General features: G+C 44.5%; 1 protein-coding gene across 3 annotated transcripts in view; it reads right to left on the bottom strand.

The window, feature by feature from the left end:
- erich2 (glutamate-rich 2) overlaps positions 1 to 21,691 on the bottom strand; it is a 239,014-nt gene extending 217,323 nt beyond the window's left edge. For all 3 annotated transcript variants that reach the window (XM_072579305.1, XM_072579308.1, XM_072579306.1), the window contains exons 1-2: positions 21,441 to 21,691; positions 21,325 to 21,361 (exon numbers count right to left, since the gene is read on the bottom strand). In XM_072579305.1, the coding sequence (XP_072435406.1) occupies positions 21,325 to 21,361; positions 21,441 to 21,448 (45 nt within the window). In that variant the 5' untranslated portion in view covers positions 21,449 to 21,691. The remainder of the gene's footprint in view (positions 1 to 21,324; positions 21,362 to 21,440) is intronic.
- Between the last annotated feature and the right edge of the window lie 879 nt (positions 21,692 to 22,570).

Genomic DNA, 22,570 nt, shown 5'->3' with positions numbered 1-22,570 from the left:
TGAAAAGGTAGCTGTATGTTTGGAAAGAAAGTAAACTGACACTCATTCCTGGAATTGTGTAAATAACTGTTTGAACAAGCAGTAATTGAAGTTTGAGTTCCAGATGATTTGGACCCGACAGGATGTAGTAATGCAGCTCTTTTTGTAACAACAAGTTGAATGGTCTGTAGTTTAGTGACAGGTTATTGATGCCAGAGACCTTTTACCTGCCAAAAACTGTGTCACTGGTTCTCAAGTGACTGAATAGTTTGGAACCGAGAACAAATTAGAGAGAAAAATATTCAGTTTTTCCCAGCTCAGGAGCAGTCTCTCTATTTTTTGAAGTCAAAACTAGCTTTGAACTTGAAGAAAACCAGTTTACTTACCCTGTAATAATTGTTATAAGCTGTTAATTTTAAACTGATAAGTCAAACACCTTTTATTAGTAAACCAGCCATCTTGTGCCTCTTAACAACAAGTGGAAGCATCAGAAAAAGACAACTGAAGCAACATGCTAGCCAGCAGAGGAATCATACGGATCATCTCAGCCAAAGTACCTGGAACAAAGACTCTTGAATTATCTTTCAAAGTTTTCTTCTCTGCCTAATAACCCATTTTCCCAGTCTGAGTATCAGGGGGAGCTTATAAGGGTTTTTATTAATTGTGTTAAACCTGTAGCTGGACCGTGTAATAAATAGTAATTCCTGTTTAGCACAGAAACCTGATCGATACTTTCTGTCAGGCAGGAAATTGGAAGAACACGGCAAGTCAGGCAGCATCAGGAGGTGTAGAAGTCAACGTTTTGAGTGCAATCCTTCTTCAGGTCCTGATGAAGGGTTACACCCAAAACATCGACTTCTACACCTCCTGATGCTGCCTGGCTTGCTGTTTTCTTCCAGTTTACTGCCTGTCTACATTGGATTCCAGCATCTGCAGTTTTTTTTTGTCTCGATACTTTCTATCAACCTGGGCCTAAAGTTCAGGTAAATCAGGAAAGTATGCACACCTTATAAAAAAATCTTTAACTTTTGTGATGATTCCAGGAATAGCAGGGCTCAATTTCCATTGCATCACCCCAGTGAGTTATAACACTGGTTTTCGAAAGACTACCAGAGAGAAAGAGTTTCTGTTTTGATATTTTAAAAAGCAATTGATTGAGACTTTTATAAGATTGCAGTTGATTTTTTTTTTAAAAAGGAAATTAGGAGTAGCTATTTTTTAAACCATTACCACACATAACACTGTTTCTATAGGTTAATTGGTTTATAGTTTTATACTAGATGAACAGGCAAAGATTTGCTTTGAGTTAACATACAGGGTATGATGGGCCGTTTGGAGTGGTTAAAAGCAAAGAGATAGCATGGAGAGTATGAGAAGTCATAGGGGTGGGTTGGGGTTGTAAATTGGCATGGAAAGAATGGGGAGCCATAGAGAGTGAGTGGCACATGAATTAGTATGAAGTTATCTTCCAAAAGATTTTCATACCAGACCACTGTTCATACTTTTCTGAGAGAATTGTGAACCAGGGGTTCTTGAGACATTGACTCAACCATGGCAAATTGCAGGTGATTGGAAGATGCTTATATCTGCAATGGAATTGGCCAGGTCAGGAATGTGGGGTAGGATTTCACTACATAAACTCTTCTGCAGTTTCAGCAGTGGAGCTGTAGAAGGGTCAGGGGAAGTTTCTGGAATCAGATCCCATCATGTAACTTTTAAAGGTGCAATCCAATCCAATATCTTCAAAAATGTTATTGTACATCTAATGGAAAAAATTAACTCTGATCAAAGCAGTATCAAATGAGGTCTAAGAGGAGTGACGGTCTAAACCATTCAGCTAATACACAGATTTATTGTAAATAATCAAAAACTAACTCCTGGCTAAATGGGAAGGGAATGCCAAGAAATGCTGACTGTAACAGAATTATGAGTCAATTATGAGCCTGGCAAAGATGTGATAAAAGGAACAATTAGAAGGGGGAAGGAATGTCTGGGACAAGAGAGAGCCCAAGATTCCTTGTGGGACCCAGAAGAACACCATGCGTTTTGGCTCAGATTGGAACATTAAAGACTCAAAATGCTAACTTAAATGGGCCTCTGCTGCTCATGAAAACCAAACGAACTGCAGATGCTGCTGTAAATCAGAAACAAAATCAGAAATTCCTGGAAAAGCTCAGCAGGTTTGGCAGTATCTGTGATGAGAAATCAAAGTTAACGTTTCGGGTGCGGTGACTCTTCCTCAGATCTGATGGTAGCTCAGAAAATGTCAGTTTACAGTTATATGCAAACGATAGGGTGGAGGCAGGGGATAAGAAGTAAACCAAAGGTAGGAATAGAAACAAAAACAGAAGTTGCTGAAAAAGCTCAGCAATTCTTGTAGTATCTGTGAAGAGAAATCAAAGTTCACATTTCAGGTCCAGTGACCCTTCCTCAGAACTGATATTAGCTAGGAAAATGTCAAGATTAGAGTGGTGCTGGAAAAGCACAGCAGGTCAGGCAGCATCTGAGAAGCAGGAAAATCGACATTTCGGGCAAAAGCCCAAGCTGAGGAAGGATCACTGGACCTGAAACGTTAACTTTGATTTCTCTTCACAGATGCTGTGACATGCTAAGGTTTTCCAGCAACTTCCGCTTTTGTTTCTGATTTACAGCATCACATTTTTTTCACTTCTTATTTAGTTCGGGAGAGAGCCCAAAGAGAGAGAGAGATAAAGGAGTTGATAACAATCGGTCTTGGAGAATGAATAGCTGTAAATGGAGACTGTTAGTGGCTAATAATAGGTAGTGCTCAATGGCAGACTATGTGATAACAAGGCCTGGTGTGTGTGGTAGGGAGCTAGGACATGGGGGAGTTCAGGCCCTAAAATTATTGAACTTGATATGAGTCCAGAGAGCTGCAGGGTCCCCAAGTGGAAAAAGAGGTTCTTCCACCTTCAGCAGTTGCAGGAGTAGGTGCTGTGGGACTGCGGAGGGAAGTGAAGGAAAAGTGAAAAGGGGTGATCTGGAGAGAACGGTCCCTACGGAAGGTGGACAAGGGAGGGGAGGGCAATATATGTCTGGCAGTGGCATCTCACTAGAGATGTCAGAAATGGTGGGTGATGATCTTCTGGATGTCGATGCTGGTTTGATGGTTGGTAAGGACAAGAGGAACCCTATCGCTGTTGCGGAAGGGAAGGGGAGGGTGAAGGTGGAAGTGCAGGAGATGAGTCAGACCTGTTCAAGGGTCCTATTGACAACGGTGCTGGAAAATCCTCAGTGAAGGAAGAAAGTGGACATTTTGGAGGCTCCCTTGTCAAAGTTGGCCTCATCGGAACATGTGCGATGGAGACGGAGGAACTGGGAGAATGGAATGGAGTCTTTACAAGAAACAGGTTGCAAGGATGCATAGTCCAAGTAGCTGTGGGAGTCGATGGGTTTATAACGGATATTAGTGGCCAATGGAAACATACATGTCGAAGAAGGGAAAGGAGGAGTCAGAGATAGACCAGCCAGAGTGAGGGCGCAGTGGAAATTGGAAGTGAAATCGATGAACTTTTTCAATTTCAGACGAGAGAGGGAAACAGCACGAATGGTATCATCACTTGTGGGTGGGGGCCAGAATAGGACTGAAACAAGAAATGTTCCACAGCCACATCACATTCCTCAGTGACTGCCTTGAGCTCAGACTCACCCCACGTGGATTCCAACTGAAGTTTTATCCCTTGTGCTTTGAATTCAACCAGGATCATAGCTAACTCCTAGGAGAAAGTGAGGACTGCAGATCAGAGTCGAGAGTGTGGTTCTGGAAAAGCACAGCAGGTCAGGCAGGATCTGAGGAGCAAGGGAATCCATGATTCTCCTGCTCCTCGAATGCTGCCTGACCTGCTGTGTATTTCTAGCAACACACTCTCGGCTCATACGTAATTCCATGATGTTCAACATTCCACAGACAGCTGCTCTCACTGTATCTTGAGATCTACACTCAATACCATGCAGTGTCACATATACACTCGACCTTTCTCTCCAACAGCATCGCAACATACTGGTTCAGGGCCACGTCACTCTGCAGTTCCACTTTGGTTTCCAATTCATTCACCATGCTAACAAGAACATTTCTTTTTTCCTTTCTGGCATCAAGGCCCACAAGATGCACAACTCAGAAACGCCCATAGCCTTCTGGAACATTCTTCCTTTTCCCTCTGACTCCATCCCCATCCCCAACCCCACCTCGTCGGGTTTTCACCATCCCTCCTAAACTTCCGCTCTCCAATGCTGAATGTTCTGTACACAGCAAAGGTCTCAGCTTTATCCCTCTCATCTGAAACTTTTCTAATTTCAGATGAGAGAGGGAAGCAGTACCAATGGTATCATTGCTATATCTGAGCAATAGTTGTGGGTGGAGGCCAGATAGGACTGGATCAAAGAATGTTCCACAGCCACGTCTTCAGTGACTGCATCAAGCTCAGACTCGCCCCACGTGGGTTCCAACTTAAGTTTCATCCCTTATGTACAACATGACATTGAACTCCTCTGTTGTCTTTGCCTCCATGCCCAGTTCTTTGGACAAGAGTCCTCTCCCTGTCCCACAGGTCCCTTTGCACAGCTCTAACACTCTCCCTCCAACTGGATCCCTCCCTCTGACCTTTCATCTACACTCAATCTGTTCACTGAGAACTGTCAACGTGACACTGGTCACCTCAATTTCTCTGCCCTCCTCACCCCATCCAACCTATCTCCCTCCGAATGACTGCACTCCCTGTGCTTAGATCCAACCATGACTTTGTTACTTAATCTGCCAATAGGAGTGGTGCAGGTGTAGTCTGCCATACTGACCTTGACACTGGAGAGACTGTGTGCCAGCTCTCAGATACCTCCTCGTATCTTCCCCTGGAAGATGACTCCACCATGGCAGATCAGGCCATTGTATCAATGACAATCACTGACCTCATTTCACCTGGCGATCTCCCACCCACAGCCTCCAAGCTGATAGTCTCACAGCCTCACACAGCTCACTTCTACCTCCTTCTGAAAATCCACAAACAGGACTGCCTGGGCAGCATTGTTTCAGCATGCTCCTGTCCCACAGAACTCATGGCTTCTGACCGTGACACAGTCTTTTCCCCCTGGTTCAATCCCTGCTCATGTACATCTGTGATTCCTCTGATGCTTTACGCCAGTTTCGGAATTCCCAGTTTGCAAACTCTAGCCGCCTCCTCTTTACCATGGACATGCAATCCCTTTACACATCCATTCCCCCCAGGATGGCGTCAGGACTCTCCACTTCTTCCTGGAGCAAAGGCCTGAACCGTAACGCACCACCACCTTTCACTGCTTGGCCGAGCTCATCCTCACCCTCAACAACTTCTCTTTTAATTCCTCTCATTTTCTTCAGGTCAGAGGGGTGGCCATGGGTACTCACATGGGCCCCTGTTATGCCTATCTCTTCATGGGGTATTTGGAACATTCTTTGTTCCAGTCCTATTCTAGCCCCCAACCACAACTCTTTCTCTGTTATATCAATATCATCAATGTTACTTCCCTATGTCATTTGGAATTGGAAAGATTCATCAATTTCACTTCCAACTTCCACCCCGCCCTCACTTTCATCTGGTCTACCTGACTCCTCTCTTCCCTTCCGCGACATGTCTGTTTCCATTTCTGGGCACAGACTGGCCATTAATATTCATTATAAACCAACCAACTCCCACAGCTACTTGGACTATACATCCTTGCACCCTGTTTCCCATAAAGAGACCATTCCATTCTCCCAGTTCCTCCAGCTCCGTTGCTTAAGTTCTGATAAGGCCAACTTCGATAAGGGAGTCTCTGAAATGCACACATTCTTTCTCAACTGAGGATTTCCCAGCCCTGTTGTCGATAGAGCTCTCAACCAGGTCTGACTGCACTTCCCTCACCCCCTCTCTTCCCTCCCACAACAGCGATAGGGTTCCCCTTTCTCCTTACCTACCATTGCACTAGCATCCACATCCAGAAGATCATCAGCTACCATTTCTGCTGCCTCTAGCAAAATGCCACCGCCAGACACATATTCAAAATCCCTCTCCTCTCTTGTCCGCCTTCTGCAGGCACTAGTCTCTCTGGTCCACTCTTCCTTCACTCCCAACACCCCACCACCCCACCACAGCCCAAAAGCACCTTCCCCTGCAATGACTGAAGGTATAACACCTGTGTATTTACCTCCACCCTCCTCAGTATCCGAGGGCCTTCCAGGTGAAGCAACACTTTACCTGCATTTCTCACAATCTAGTCTACTGCATTCACTGCTCATAACGCGGTCTCCTCTACATTGGGGAAATGAAGTATAGACTGGATGACCGCTTTCCAAAACATCTATGCCCTGCCCTCAAAAAAAAACCCTGTGTTCCCAGTTGCCTGCCACTTTAACACACCACCTTGTTCCCTGGCTAACCTCTGTCTCGGGCTTGCTGCAGCGCTCCAGTGAAGCTCAGTGCAAGTTGGAAGAACAATACCTCATTTTCCACTTAGGGACCCTGCAGACCCCTGGACTCATATCATATAATTTTAGGGCCTGAACTCCCCCACTCACCAGGCCTTGTTATCACATAGTCTGCCATTACACACTATTTATTGTTAGCCACTAACAGTCTCCATTAACAGCTAATCACCCTCCCAGCCAGATCGTTATCAACTCCTTTTACTGTACAACTCTTCTTCTCCCTCTTTGGGGCTCTATCCCTACCTGTCATTTATTCCTTACCCCCTCTCCACACCCTATCTTCTGTTTATAAACCAACATTTTCCTAGGTACCATCAGTTCTAAGGGCAGGTCACTGGACCCGAAACATTAACTTTGATTTTTATTCACAGACGTTGCCCGACCTGCTGAGCTTTTCCTGCAACTTCTGTTTTTGTCTCTGCTGCTCATGATCCTGCTTGCAACCAGCTTTTGCTTGCAACTCCAGCATTAGGCATCATTGTTGTGAGCAGTAGTTAAAATCGCATTTGCATTCAAATGCTGTCATCGGACAATATATAACAGTGAATAAGGATCCCGCTTGCCTGTGCTCGATGATTGCAAATGTTACCTGAAAAAAAAGGCAGCAAGCATGAACATGTAACAAACACAGCAATAAAAAATGCTCAAATATCATCTTAAACACCTGCCTGTACTATTTTAGTCAAGCAGGCAGAATAAAATCCAGCCTTAAATATCTTCACAAACTCAAGATCTCTTTCTCAGCTCAGTGCTCCAAAATACATGTTCACTTCTGTACAGGAGATGTAACTTTTGTACCAGTAAAACCAAGACTACCATGGAAGTTTTGAGTACTTTGTTGCAAGTAGAGCAAATGTGTGTTTTTCCTGACCTGTAAGCAATGCCATGGATGGTAAAGGTCTGGTGTTAAGTGTGCATTTCTTAAAAGTGACACTTAACTCCTTTTAGTCTTACTAATTACACACTTTCTGTAACTTTTTTTCTTCCACACTTAAAACTTGCTACTTTTAACCCTATTTCTTATACTTGCCTTTTTGTCTGATTGTACCATGTGACTCACTCTCAGTGTGGTCCACTGAACCTGTTTCCCACTCTGTTCTACAGTTGCTCTCTCCCTGCATTCTTAACCCAGCAGGCCTGCAAAGCAAAATAAATTCAAAACTTTAAAACAATGTTTTACAACCTCACCTTACTTCTCGGCTCAACTGCCATTTTATTACCTCTATCTCAACCACGGTGATAGTGAACCAGCCCTACATGCAATTCTCCTGCTCCTTGGATGCTGCCTGACCTGCTGCGCTTTTCCAGCAACACATTTTTCAGCTCTGATCTCTAGCATCTGCAGTCCTCACTTTCTCCTACATGCAATTCCTCATTCTCTGCCACTTAGCAGTCACAGCCCAGTCCATGGAATTTCCAAAATACCATTGCTGTTTGTTAGCATTTGTGATTTTAGTGCAAAAGTGTATTATAGTTTTTAACCAATATTAGCATCTTATCTAGACTAAACCTTCCAAATTGCTGCTTGTCCAATATCTCAATTCTCCTTTTGGTCCCTCACCATTCTGATTATCCTTAATCAATCCATGCCTCTCCAAATGCCTATCTTTCAGAATCACCTCTAACAATTTACTCATCACCGATGACCTACTCACAGTTCTATAATTCCCAGGCTTCTCCTTACAGCCTTTCTTAAATAAAGGCACAACATTAGACACCCCCAGTCTTCTAGCACCTCACCTGTGGTTATAATGATACAAATTTCTCTGCCAGGGGCACAATTCCTCCCTAATTTCCCACAACATCCTGGGATACACTTGATCAGATCCTGGCGATTTATCCACCTTTATGTTTTTTTAAGACCTCCACCATTTGCATTTCTGTAATGTATTCCGTTTCCAAAACATCAGTATTTATTTCCCAAAGATCTACAGCCGTCACTTCTTTCTCCAGAGTAAAAGTTAATGCGAAATATTTACTTAGTATCTTTCTCATCTCCTGAGGTTCAACACATAGATGACCTTGTTGATCTTTAAGGGGCCCTATTAATTCCCAGTTGCTCTACTGCTCTTAATGTAATTGTAGAATTTCTTTGGATCATCCTTAACCGTATCTGCCATGACTATCTCATATACCTTTTTGCCCTCCTGAGTTCCTTCTTAAGAATGCCTCTACACCCTTTATGGTCTTCAAGAGATGCATTTGATTCCTGTTGTCTCTATTCAATATATGGCTCTTTCTTAATCTTGACCAGAACCTCTAAAGCTTTATTCATCTTCTGTTCCTAATGTTACCAGCCTTACCCTTAACTCTAACAGGAACATAATGCCCCTGAACTCTGTTATCACACTTCTGAAAGCCTCCAACTTGTCAGTCACCCCTTTACCTGCGAACAATCTACTCCAATCAACTTTAAGGTTCCTGTCCCATACCATTAAAATTTGCCTTCCTCCAATTAAGAAATTTAACTTTTATGGAAGGCCTATGCTTTTCATACAGTCACAGAGTCATAGAGATGTACAGCATGGAAACAGATCCTTTGGTCCAATCCAACCATGCCGACCAGATATCCCAACCCAATCTAGTCCCACCTGCCAGCACCCGGCCCATTTCCCTCCAAACCTTTCCTATTCATACACCCATCCAAATGCCTCTTAAATGTTGCAATTGTAACAGCCTCCACCACATCCTCTGGCAGCTCATTCCATACACATACCACCCTCTGTGTGAAAAGGTTGCCCCTTAGGTCTCTTTTATATTGTTCCCCTCTCAACCTAAACCTATGCCCTCTAGTTCTAGACTCCCCTGACCCCAGGGAAAAGACTTTGTCTATTTATGCCCCTCATAATTTTGTAAACCTCGATAAGGTTACCCTTCAGCCTCTCCCTGTAGCTCCAGGGAAAACAGCCTCAACCTGTTCAGCCTCTCCTTATAGCTCAGATCCTCCAACCCTGGCATCATCCTTGTAAATCTTTTCTGAACCGTTTCAAGTTTCACAACATCATTCTGATAAGAAGGAGACCAGAATTGCATGCAATATTCCAACAGTGGCCTAACCAATGTCCTGTACAGCCGCAACATGACCTCCCAACGCCTGTACTCAATACTCTGAGCAATAAATGAAAGCACACCAAACGCCTTCTTCACTATCCTATCTACCTGCGGCTCCACGTTCAAGGAGCTATGAACCTGCACTCCAAGGTCTCTTTGTTCAGCAACACTCCCTAGGACCTGACCATTAAGTGTATAAGTCCTACTAAGATTTGCTTTCCGAAAAAGCAGCACCTCGCATTTATCTGAATTAAACTCCATCTGCCACTTCTCAGCCCATTGGCCCATCTGGTCAAGACCCTGTTGTAATCGGAGGTAACCCTCTTTGCTGTCCACTACACCTCCAATCTTGGTGTCTTCTGCAAATTTACTAACTGTACCTCTTATGCTCGCATCTAAATCATTTATGTAAATGACAAAAAGTAGAGGGCCCAGCACCGATCCTTGAGGCACTCCACTGGTCACAGGCCTCCAGTCTAAAAAACAACCCTCCACCACCACCTTTGAGGTCTTCTACCTTTGAGCCAGTTCTGCATCCAAATGGCTAGCTCTCCCTGTATTCCATGAGATCTAACCTTGCTAATCAGTCTCCCATGGGGAACATTGTCGAACGCCTTACTGATGTCCATATAGATCACATCTACTGCTCTGCCCTCATCAATATTCTTTGTTACTTCTTCAAAAAAACTCAATCAAGTTTGTGAGACATGATTTTCCACGCACAAAGCCATGTTAACTATCCCTAATCAGTCCTTTCCTCTCCAAATACATGTACATCCTGTCCCTCAGGATTCCCTCCAGCAACTTGCCCACCACTGACATCAGGCTCACTGGTCTATAGTTCCCTGGCTTGTCTTTACCGCCCTTCTTAAACAGTGGCACCACGTTTGCCAACCTCCAGTCTTCCGGCACCTCACCTGTGACTATCGATGATCCAAATATCTCAGCAAGAGGTCCAGCAATCACTTCTCTAGCTTCCCACAGAGTTCTCGTGTACACCTGATCAGGTCCTGGGGATTTATCCACCTTTACCCATTTCAAGACATCTAGCACTTCCTCCTCTGTAATCTGGACATTTTGCAAGATGTCACCATCTATTTCCCTACAGTCGATATCTTCCATATCCTTTTCCACAGTAAATACTGATGCAAAATATTTATTTAGTATCTCCCCCATTTTCTCCACATAAAGGCTGCCTTGCTGATCTTTGAGGGGCCCTATTCTCTCCCTAGTTACCCTTTTGTCCTTAATGTACTTGTAAAAACCCTTTGGAATCTCCTTAATTCTATTTGCCAAAGCTATCTCATGTCCCCGTTTTGCCCTCCTGATTTCCCTCTTAAGTATAATCCTACTTCCTTTATACTCTAAGGATTCACTTGATCTATCCTGTCTATATCTTACATATGCTTCCTTCTTTTTCTTAACCAAACACTCAATTTCTTTAGTCATCCAGCATTCCCTATAGCTACCAGCCTTCCCTTTCACCCTGACAGGAATGTACTTTCTCTGGATTCTTGTTATCTCATTTCTGAAGGCTTCCCATTTTCCAGTCGTCCCTTTACCTGCAAACATCTGCCTCCAATCAGCTTTCGAAAGTTCTTGCCTAATACAGTCAAAATTGGCTTTCCTCCAATTTAGAACTTCTACTTTTAGATCTGGTCTATCCTTTTCCATCACTATTTTAAAACTAATAGAATTATGGTCGCTGGCCCCAAAGTGCTCCCCCACTGACACCTCAGTCACCTGCCCTGCCTTATTTCCCAAGAGTAGGTCAAGTTTTGCACCTTCTCTAGTAGGTACATCCACATACTGAATCAGAAAATTGTCTTGTACACACTTAAATTCCTCTCCATCCAAACCTTTAACACTATGGCAATCCCAGTCGATGTTTGGAAAGTTAAAATCCCCTACCATAACTACCCTATTATTCTTACAGATAGCTGAGATCTCCTTACAAGTTTGTTTCTCAATTTCCCTCTGACTACTGGGGGGTCTATAATACAATCCCAATAAGGTGATCATCCCTTTCTTATTTCTCAGTTCCACCCAAATAACTTCCCTGGATGTATTTCTGGGAATATCCTCCCTCAGCACAGCTATAATGTTATCCCTTATCAAAAATGTAACTCCCCCTCCTTTCTTGCCTCCCTTTCAATCCTTCCTGTAGCATTTGTATTCTGGAACATTAAGCTGTCCGTCCTGCCCATCCCTGAGCCACGTTTCCATAACTGCTATGATATCCCAGTCCTATGTCCCTAACCATGCCCTGAGTTCATCTGCCTTCCCTGTTAGGCCCCTTGCATTGAAATAAATATTTTAAAACTAATAGAATTATGATCACTAATCTCAAAGTGTATCCCTACATACACTTCAGTCACTTGCTCTGCCTTATTTCCCAAAAGGAATTTAGAATACTGTGTACAGACCGCATTTAGAATACTGTGTGCAGTTCTGGTCACCAAATTACCAAAAGGATGTGGACTGTTTGGAGAGGGTGCAGAGAAAGTTTATGAGGATGTTGCCTGGTATGGAAGGTATGTGCTATGAAGAGAGTAGGTTAGGTTTGTTTTCATTGGAAAAAAATAAACTGAGGGGGTACCTGATTGAGGTCCACAAAGTCATGAAGTGTATAGACAGGGTTGATAGAGATAAGCTTTTTTCCCTAGGATGAAGGATTCAATAACGAGAGGTCACGCTTTCAAGGTGCGAGGTGAAAGGTTTAAGGGGGATATACATGGCAAGTACTTTACACAGAGGGTGGTGGATGTCTGGAACACTTTGCCAGCAGAGGTAGTAGAGGCAGGCACAGTAGATTCATTTAAGATGCGTCTGAACAGATGCATGAGTAGGTGGAGAGCAGAGGGATACAGATGCTTAGGAATTGGGCGACAGGTTTAGACAGTAGATTTGGATCGGCTCAGGTTTGGAGGGGCGAAGGGCCTGTTCCTGGGCTGTCAATTTTCTTTGTTCTCTTTGTTCTAGAAGGTCAAGTTTTGCTCCTTCTATAGTAGGTACATTTACATATTGATAAAGAAAATTATCTTGAACACCATAAGACCATAAGACCATAAGACATAGGAGTGGAAGTAAGGCCATTCGGCCCATCGAGTCCACTCCGCCATTCAATCATGGCTGATGCGCATTTCAGCTCCACTTGCCAGCGTTCTCCCCGTAGCCCTTAATTCCTCTAGACAACAAGAACCTATCAATCTCGGCCTTGAAGACATTTAGCGTCCCGGCTTCCACTGCACTCCGTGGCAATGAATTCCACAGGCCCACCACTCTCTGGCTGAAGAAATGTCTCCGCATTTCCGTTCTGAAATGACCCCCTCTAATTCTAAGGCTGTGTCCACGGGTCCTAGTCTCCTCGCCTAACAGAAACAATTTTCTAGCATCCACCTTTTCAAAGCCATGTATTATTTTGTACGTTTCTATTAGATCTCCCCTTAATCTTCTAAACTCCAACGAATACAATCCCAGTATCCTCAGCCGTTCCTCATATGCTAGACCTGTCATTCCAGGGATCATCCGTGTGAATCTCCGCTGGACACGTTCCAGTGCCAGTATGTCCTTCCTGAGGTGTGGGGACCAAAACTGGACACAGTACTCCAAATGGGGCCTAACCAGAGCTTTATAAAGTCTTAGTAGTACATCTCTGCTTTTATATTCCAACCCTCTTGAGATAAGAGACAACATTGCATTCGCTTTCTTAATCACAGACTCAACCTGCATGTTTACCTTTAGAGAATCCTCGACTAGCACTCCCAGATCCCTTTGTGCTTTGGCTTTATTAAGTTTCTCACCATTTAGAAAGTAGTCCATTCCTATATTCTTTTTGCCAAAGTGCAAGACCTTTAACATTTAACATTTAACAAATTACTCAACATCCAAGCCCTTAACACCTATGCAGTCCAAGTCAATGTTTGTAAAATTAAAATTCCCTACCATTACAATCTTATTATTCTTTTATATATATCTGCGATTACTCTACATATTTGCTCCTCAATTTCCCTCTAACTACTGGTGGTGGGGGAGGGGGGCATTAGTACAATTAATCAAGATGATCATCCCTTTCTTATTTCTAAGTTCTACCCATATAGCTTCAATGGATGATGAAACATCCTAAGTACACTAGTAATGTTTTCCTTAATCAAAAACCCCATTCCCCCTCCTCTCTTTCCTCCCTCTCAATCATTCCCATAGCATCTAAAAGCTGGAATACTGAGCTTCCAGTTCTATCCTTCCTGATGAAGGGCTTATGCCTGAAACGTCAATTCTCCTGCTCCACAGATGCTGCCTGACCTGTTGTCTTTTCCAGCACCACACTCTCGACTCTGATCTCCAGCATCTGCAGTCCTCACTTTCTCCTGTCATTCCATCAGCCAAGTTTCTGTAATAGCGATGACATGCCCTCAATTCATCAGCAGTACCTGTAAGACCTGTTTTAGTTATTTTAAAGTGCAAATTTCATTAGAAAGTACAACAATAGCGCTTGAAAATCACATAAATCCATCCCATACCCAACAACTGCAGTTTGAAAGAGCAAAAGTGGCACACCAATCTAAAACTACAAGTTCATAGCTAGAATACTCATGATAAGAGCATGTAAGACATGGGGTATCTGAGAACATTGAAATAGACAGTGGGCAAACAGACAATATCCTCATTGGCCATCATCTTCTAACTGGTAGATTTGACCTCAGTGCTATCACAATCCGCCTTTCACTCAATCCTACAAACGCACCCATGTATCACAAATAAGTTCTATGCCTGGTCTCCTGAATGCCATCCAGTATATTTATGCTATATCCCATCCTAAAACATTCCAGCCATGATATCTATCTCACAAATCAAAGACCCCTGGATCACAGTTCTATTGTTCATCATAACAATTCTACATCTTTTCAAAACATACAGACTCCTCTCCCAAAGTGCCCATAACACCCCATCAATACTATCAAATTGTGAGATTCTCATTCCAGCATGACCATCTTTTTCATGTTCTTCCATGCACCAATTTTCATGGAGATTGAAATTAACTCCCACAATTCCCACACACCCACACAAACATCCTGCAACTAAGATCCACCAGTGTACACAAGCCAACAGTTCATTCTAAGGTTTATTCTAGATCCTAGAATCACTATTTCCAGACTGCAACAAAACACTTTCACTACACCAATGACACTCCAAATACTAGAACTTCCATTACATGAAAACATTCTTATTTTACAAGAACACCAAATGACACCCTGGCCAAACTACAGAAACCACCTAGACTCTCCCAGATTCAAGAACCTATCAAAACACTTAAATTCCAACAATGTAGTAATTCCTTCATTAATCTATCACCCGTTACTAGTATTTCTGTCTGACACCATCACCCCAAACCATACTGAATACCTCCAACTATTAAGTACCACTACAAACTTCAGTCTTAGTGTAAGCCTTTTTTCAGTTGTAGCGCTTTTTACTTCTAATTTGGAAATGTTATTTGTTTAAGCCTGACTCATGTTATTTAAGCACATAATTCAGGCTGACTTCTCAGATGGAATGTCAAAACTGTCCGCTCTCTCTTTTATATGAAAACAAAAGATACTTCAGCGCTTTGTGAAGAACAGTAAGGGAATCATATCTATGAGGCCTTACTGTGGCATTTGTGTTTCTATACATTACAATAGTGACGGCATTTTAATAGTACATCATTGTCTGAAAAGCAGTACATCAACAAGAGGTATTTATGCTTCTTTTGGGAACATTATGCTCCTTCAAATTAAGACTGAGCTAATGCATGAGGACAAAGAGACAAAGGAGGTTAATAAATGGCGAAATACTTCACCTTACAACTTAAGTTTTTATAACTAGCCTACAAAATGCTTTAAAAATGGAAGTAAAAGGAAGAAAGATGAAAGTCAACTCAATGTGCCATCTTAATCTCTGGTCAATTAGGGAGGTTTCTTATCTTCAAAATGGGTATAATGAAACAAAATTTAAGTTTTAAGGTATGTAAACGCTAAGAACTTCCAGGTATTTCCAACTTCTAATTGCAGAGGAATTCAATCTTACAAATTAATCATACATTGGCATCTGTCAGATGTCTCTGTTCATGACATATTGGCAAGAGTGAACACTGCATGGCACTTTTGGAAAGAAAATCCATTTTCACATTGAGAATACCTAACATCACACTGATTTCAAACAGACATAATGACACAAGACTAGACTTACATGTTGCATGAGGAGAAAGTGAGGACTGCAGATGCTGGAGATCAGAGTCAAAACGTGTGGTGCTGGAAAAGCACAGTCGGTCATGCAGCGTCCGAGGAGCTGGAGAGTCAACAAGAGCTGGAGAAGCTCTTAATCAGGAATGGGGGGAGGTGGGAGGGGGGCAAGGGAGCTGAGAGATAAAGGGGAGCAGAGTGGGGCTGGGGGGTATGGTAGCTGGGAATGAAATAGGTAGATGAAGATGGGGGTGATGGTGATAGATTGGAGCAGAGGGTGAAGCAGATAGGTGGGAATGAAGATGGATAGGTAGGACAGTTCAAGAGGGTAATGCCAAGTTGGGGGATTGGATCTGGGATAAGGTGGCAAGGTGGTGGTGGTGGTGGGGGGGGTGGGGGTGGGAATAAAGAAACTGGTGAAATCACCATTGATCCCGTTTGGTTGGATGATACCAAAACAGAAGATGAGGCATTCTTCCTCCAGGCATTGGGTAGCCAGAATTTGACGGTAGGTGAGGCCCAGGACTTGCATGTCCTTAGTGGAATGGGAGGGAGAGTTGAAGTGTTCAGCCAATTGGCATCATTGACCATATGAGAGGGGAAATTACAGTCCTTGAAGAAGGTGGCCATCTGGGATTTTCTATGGTGGAACTGGTCTTCCTGGGAGCAGATGCGGTGGAGGCGGAGGAATTGGGAATAGGGAATAGCATTTTTACAGGAGGTAGGGTAGGAGGAGGTGTAGTCCAGGCGGCTGTGGGCTTCAGTGGGTTTGAAGTAGACGTCCATTTTGAGTAAATTAGCATCACTGACTATGTGGGAGGGGAATTTGTAGTCCTTGAAGAAGGAGGCCATCTGGGATGTCCTATGGTGGAATTGGTTCTCCTGTAAGTAGATGGGGTGGAGGTGGAGGAATTGGGAGTAGGGGACTCCAGCGCATCTCCTCCATCTCCCGCACCTCCATCCTTGAACCCCACCCCTCCTATAGCAACAAGAACAGAAGCCCCCGATCCTCACCTTCCACCCCACCAACCTCCAGAGACAACGCATCAACCTCCACAATTTTCACCACCTACAAACAGACCCCATCACCAGACATATATTTCCCCCACCATTCCTATCTACATTCTGCAGATACCATTCCCTCCGCGACTCCCTTGGTAAGTGCATTACCTCCACTAACACATCCTCCACACCCGGCACCTTCTCTTGCCACTGCAGGACATGGAAAATCTGCACCCACACCTCCCCCCTCACCCCCAACCAAGGCTCCAAAGGATCCTTCCACATCCGGCAGATTTTCCTGCACCTCCAAACACAGATCTACTGTGTCCATTGCTCCCGATGTGAGAACATCCCTGGGACACACACACACTAAACAATCCCACCGCCCTGTGGCCAAACACTTCAACTCCCCCTCCCACTTCACCAAGGACAAATAAGTCCTGGACCTTCTCCATCACTAAATTCTAGCCACCCAACACCCGGAAGAAGAATGCTTCATCTTCCATCTTGGGACCCTCCAAACATTTGGGAATCATGTGCATTTCACCAGCTTCCTCATCTCCCTCCCCCCCCCACCTTATCTCAGATCCAACTTTCCAACTTGGCACTGCCCTCCCTGTCCATCTTCTTTCCCACCTATCTGCTCTACCCTCCACTCTGACCTATCACAATCACCCTCCATCTTCAACTTATTCCCAGGTACCTTCCCCCCAGCCCCACTCCTCTCCCATTTATCTCTCAGCTCCCTTGGACTCCCCCACATTCCTGATGAAGAGCTTCTACTTGAAACGTCGATTCTTCTGCTCCTTGAATGCTGCTTGACTGGCTGTGCTTTTCCAGCACCAAATGTTTTGACTCTTCCATGTTGCAGCACTGTGGACCACCATGCATACTCCAAACAATCTACAACCTCATGGCTCAGCATATCCCCCACCTTACTATATCATCAAGCCAGATTGTCAACCCTAGTTCAATGAGGAATGTGGGAGAGCATGCCAGGAGCAGCACTAGACATACTCCAAAAGAAGGTGCAACCTGGTAAGGCTACAAAACAGGACTATTTGTGTGTCAAACAGCATATGCAGCAAGTGACAGATAGAGTCAAGCAATTTACAATGAACAAATCAGATCTATGCTTTGCAGTCCTGCCACAAGCAATGGTGGGCAATTAAACAACCCACTGGAAGAGGAGGCTCCACAAATATCCCCACCTTCAAATATTGGGATGGAGAGCGCACCAGTGCAAAAGAGAAGGCTGACGCATACACTTGCCTTGCCAAGTGAAAATTAATTATCTTTTTCAGAATTTTCTCTGATAAAGTTTCCACGTCACTGGTGTGAAGCACACTGGTTCTGTAATCTCCTGATTCAGCTCAACCACCCTTCTTGAAAGATGGCACCACATTAGCTATCCTCCTGTCCTCTGGCACCTCCCCTGAGACCAGAAAGGAATTAGTAAATTAAGAAATTGTAATTTCTTTCCTCACTTCACACAACATCCAAAATCTCCAATAGCTCCCTGATACCCAAGTCAAACTCACAGTCTTTGTTCTCGAATTCTGGACCTACATTTTCCTTCCCCAAAGTGAAGACAGATGTGAAGTACTCATTTGACATCCCACTAATGTCTACCGGCTCCATGTACAGATTACTCCCTCAGTGCCTAATGAGGACTATTCTTTCCTTGGTTATCCTTTTCTCCTTGATATACTTATAGAATATCTTGACATTCTCCCTAACCTTACCTGTCAGAGTTTTTCATGTTCCTTCTTTGCTCTCCTAATTGCTTTCTTCAGGTTCCCCTGCACTTTCTATACTCCACCAGTGCATTCGATTTGCTCCTTTTGTATTTGTTAAAAGTCTCCCTTTTCCTTCTTATCCAATCCTGAATATTCCTAGATTTCCAAGCTCAGTGTGCTTGTTGCTCCTACATTTCACCCTAAAGGGAACAATTTCTTTTTAATTCACCCATTGCTTGGCTGTAGATTTATCCACAAGTCATTGTTCCCGGTCTACTTTCACAGACCCTGTCTTATTTTAATAAAATCTGCTTCAGTCCCCAGAATTAGGTCCAGCACCACACCATTCTTTGTTTGACCTACATTTTGATATGAAAAGCTCTCCTGAACACATTTCAATGAATCTGTCCCTTCAAAACCCTTTACACTATGACCATCCCAATGAATGTTGGCAAAGTTGAAATTGCCTAATATGATTGCCCTATTGTTATTTTAACACACTCCAGTGAATTGTTTTTGCTTGGAAGACCAAACTTAATTGGATGGGAAAACCATCTCCATGCTAATTATGGAAGGACTCACTTGAAAATCTTAACCTAACTCAGTTTTCACCTGGACACAGGATTCTGGCCTATTGGCTTGTATTCATTGTGAAAATTCAATCTTGAATGTTAACACATTCCACCCTGACCTTAAATTTACCTGGACCTTCTCTGACACCTCCCTACCCTTCCTGGACCTCTCCATCTCCATTAATGATGACCGACTTGACACTGACATTTTTCACAAACCCACCAGCTCCCACAGCTACCTGGATTACATTTCTTCCCACCCTACCTCTTGCAAAAATGCCATCCCGTATTCCCAATTCCTCTGCCTCCGCCATATCTGCTCCCAGGAGGACCAGTTCCACCACAGAACACATCAGATGGCCTCCTTCTTTACAGACCGCAATTTCCCTTCCCACATGGTTAAAGATGCCCTCCAACGCATCTCGTCCACATCCTGCACCTCCGCCCTCAGACCCCACCCCTCCAACCGTAACAATAGACAATAGACAATAGACAATAGATGCAGGAGTAGGCCATTCAGCCCTTCGAGCCTGCACCGCCATTCAATATGATCATGGCTGATCATTCCCAATCAGTATCCTGTTCCAGCCTTATCTCCATAACCCTTGACTCCACTATCTTTAAGAGCTCTATCCAATTCTTTCTTAAATGAATCCAGAGACTGGGCCTCCACTGCCCTCTGGGGCAGAGCATTCCACACAGCCACCACTCTCTGGGTGAACAAGGACAGAACGCACCTGGTGCTCACCTTCCACCCTACCAACCTTCGCATAAACCAAATCATCCGCCGACATTTCCGCCACCTCCAAAAAGACCCCACCACCCGGGATATATTTCCTTCCCCACCTCTTTCCACCTTCTGCAAAGACCGTTCCCTCCGTGACTACCTGGTCAGGTCCACGCCCCCCTACAACTCACCCTCCCATTCTGGCACTTTCCCCTGCCACCACAGGAATTGCAAAACCTGCGCCCACACCTCCTGTCTCACCTCCATCCAAGGCCCTAAAGGAGCCTTCCACATCCAAAGTTTTACCTGCACATCTACCAATATAATTTATTGTATCCGTTGCTCCCGATGCGGTCTCCTCTACATTGGGGAGACTGGACGCCTCCTAACAGAGCACTTTAGGGAACATCTCCGGGACACCCGCACCAATCAACCACACCACCCTGTGGCCCAACATTTCAACTCCCCCTCCCACTCTGCTGAGGACATGGAGGTCCTGGGCCTCCTGCACCGCTACTCCCTCACCACCAGACGCCTGGAGGAAGAATGCCTCATCTTCTGCCTTGGAACACTTCAACCTCAGGGCATCAATGTGGTCTTCAACAGTTTCCTCATTTCCCCTTCCCCTTCCCCTTCCCCAACCCCAACCCCAACCCCAACCCCAACCCCATCCCCATCCCCATCCCCAACCCCAACCCCAACCCCAACCCCATCCCCATCCCCATCCCCAACCCCAACCCCAACCCCATCCCCAACCCCATCCCCAACCCCATCCCCAACCCCATCCCCAACCCCATCCCCATCCCCATCCCCATCCCCATCCCCAACCCCATCCCCATCCCCATCCCCAACCCCATCCCCAACCCCAGTTCCAAACTTCCAGCTCAGCACTGTCCCCATGATTTGTCCGACCTGCCTACCTTCTGTTCCACCTATCCACTCCACCCTCCTCTCTGACCTATCACCTTTATCCCCATTCCCATTCACCTATTGTACTCTATGCTAATTTCTCTCCACCCCCACCCTCCTCTAGTTTATCTCTCCACCCTTCAGGCTCTCTGCCTTTATTCCTGATGAAGGGCTTTTGCCCGAAACGTCGATTTTACTGCTCCTCGGATGCTGCCTTAACTGCTGTGCTCTTCCAGCACCTCTAATCCAGAATGCTAGCAGTTAATGTCTGATACACCAGGTGAGGCACTGGCTTAATGTAGGGAGAATGTTGCCAGTCCATCTCCTCCAGGTGATCTGGTGTCATTTGGGCCTGAAATCAGGTGAAGTCCAGCCTTTCGTTATTAAAACGGCACCCTAAAACCCCTTGGGCTATATATTTGAAATGAATTACATAGTTTAAATATGTAATTGTTAGTTTAGCAAGGTTGCAGATTGCCAGTACTCTACTGAAGGAAAATTGCACATCATGCAATGTCAATTTTGAACTTGTGCGGTGTACCTTTATTAATTTTATGTCAAGTACTTTTATTGAAGAAATTAACACCGAAACGCTGGTGTTCCTCTAAGCAGGGACACTCCTCCCTATCGCACCCCAAGTGATTATAGTAAAAGATCATGCACTCACCCTGGACAAAGTTGACCTCTGCGCCATGTCCCATGACCTGAAAGAATGAGTGAAAAGGTCAGCGCCGGGACAGTCAGGCTGAACAACACCAACCGTTTCTCCAGCCACATACTCACCTGTTCATCTCCTTCACTATGAACCAAAGTATGAGGCGACGGCCCCGCGGGAACCGGGAATATCGGCAGAGACCGCGGGCGATCCTCACTTCTCAGGAAACCATTTCAATGGATCCCTGTTTCAAATCGCAGGCGCCCGGTTTCACCCCGGCTCAGGCTCCCGGAACACACACAAAACCCCTCTCCTTGGTAACCGCGGCGTCGTCTCCGGGGCAACCGCTGCGGGCCAGGTTCCAGTGCGTGCGAGAAGGAAAGCCTGGGCTACCGCTGCATTGCTGCACATTACTTTCCATCGACGGCTGCACCGATTCATTTTCTGTTTTGCACGACAGCGTACAACATGCAAGCATATGCGTTAGGCCTTCTCTATCCTGCTGCACTATTCAAATAATCACATTCACAATGTGTACAAAAATATGTAGTGCCACCAGGCTAACACAGATCAATCATTCCTCAAGTTATTTGCAGATTTGTATGTGTATTTATATCATTTACTTATACAAATAAACATCATTTGCTCAATTTGTCTCCACAGGCCCTCTACAACATGCACACAACAGATCTCGTGCATGTAATTGGCCGTGAATATAAACAAAAACAGAAATTGCCGGCGAGACTGAAGGAGGGACACTGGACTGGAATCAATATTTGTGATTTCTCTCCACTGATGTTGCCAGACCTCCTGAGTTTCTCCAGCAATTTCTGTTTTTCTTTCAGATCTTCAGCATCAGCACTTTGTTTTCATGTATACAGGTAAGTGAATCCAAAGGTGGGGGGGTTGTTGCTGTGCATGAGGTCCATTATAACAGTAGAAAAAGGGCAAATGAGTGAATTTGAGATTGCAATTACCCAAGGATGAGGAGTTGCTTATTGGAGAGTTTGAGGGAGGGAGGGAAGGATTGCAATTGAAACTCAGGTGGCGCAACAGTTTGCTTTATCTCAGTCACTGATGAGATTATCTTAACCACTTCTTTGCATCTTCACTCTTCTACTTCCTACTTTTTTCTGCCAATCTTGGTAAATCATTACTGCAAATCACCTACCATTTCACTTTCAGTTTCCCAGTTGCACAGCTGTGGGCCTTTTGGCACTTCTGTAGCTATTGATCTATTGAATCACTTATCAAACTT

Source organism: Chiloscyllium punctatum, chromosome 10 (assembly GCF_047496795.1).
Source record: "Chiloscyllium punctatum isolate Juve2018m chromosome 10, sChiPun1.3, whole genome shotgun sequence".
Classification (NCBI taxonomy): Eukaryota; Metazoa; Chordata; class Chondrichthyes; order Orectolobiformes; family Hemiscylliidae; genus Chiloscyllium; species Chiloscyllium punctatum.
This window is presented reverse-complemented; position numbering and strand designations above follow the sequence as displayed.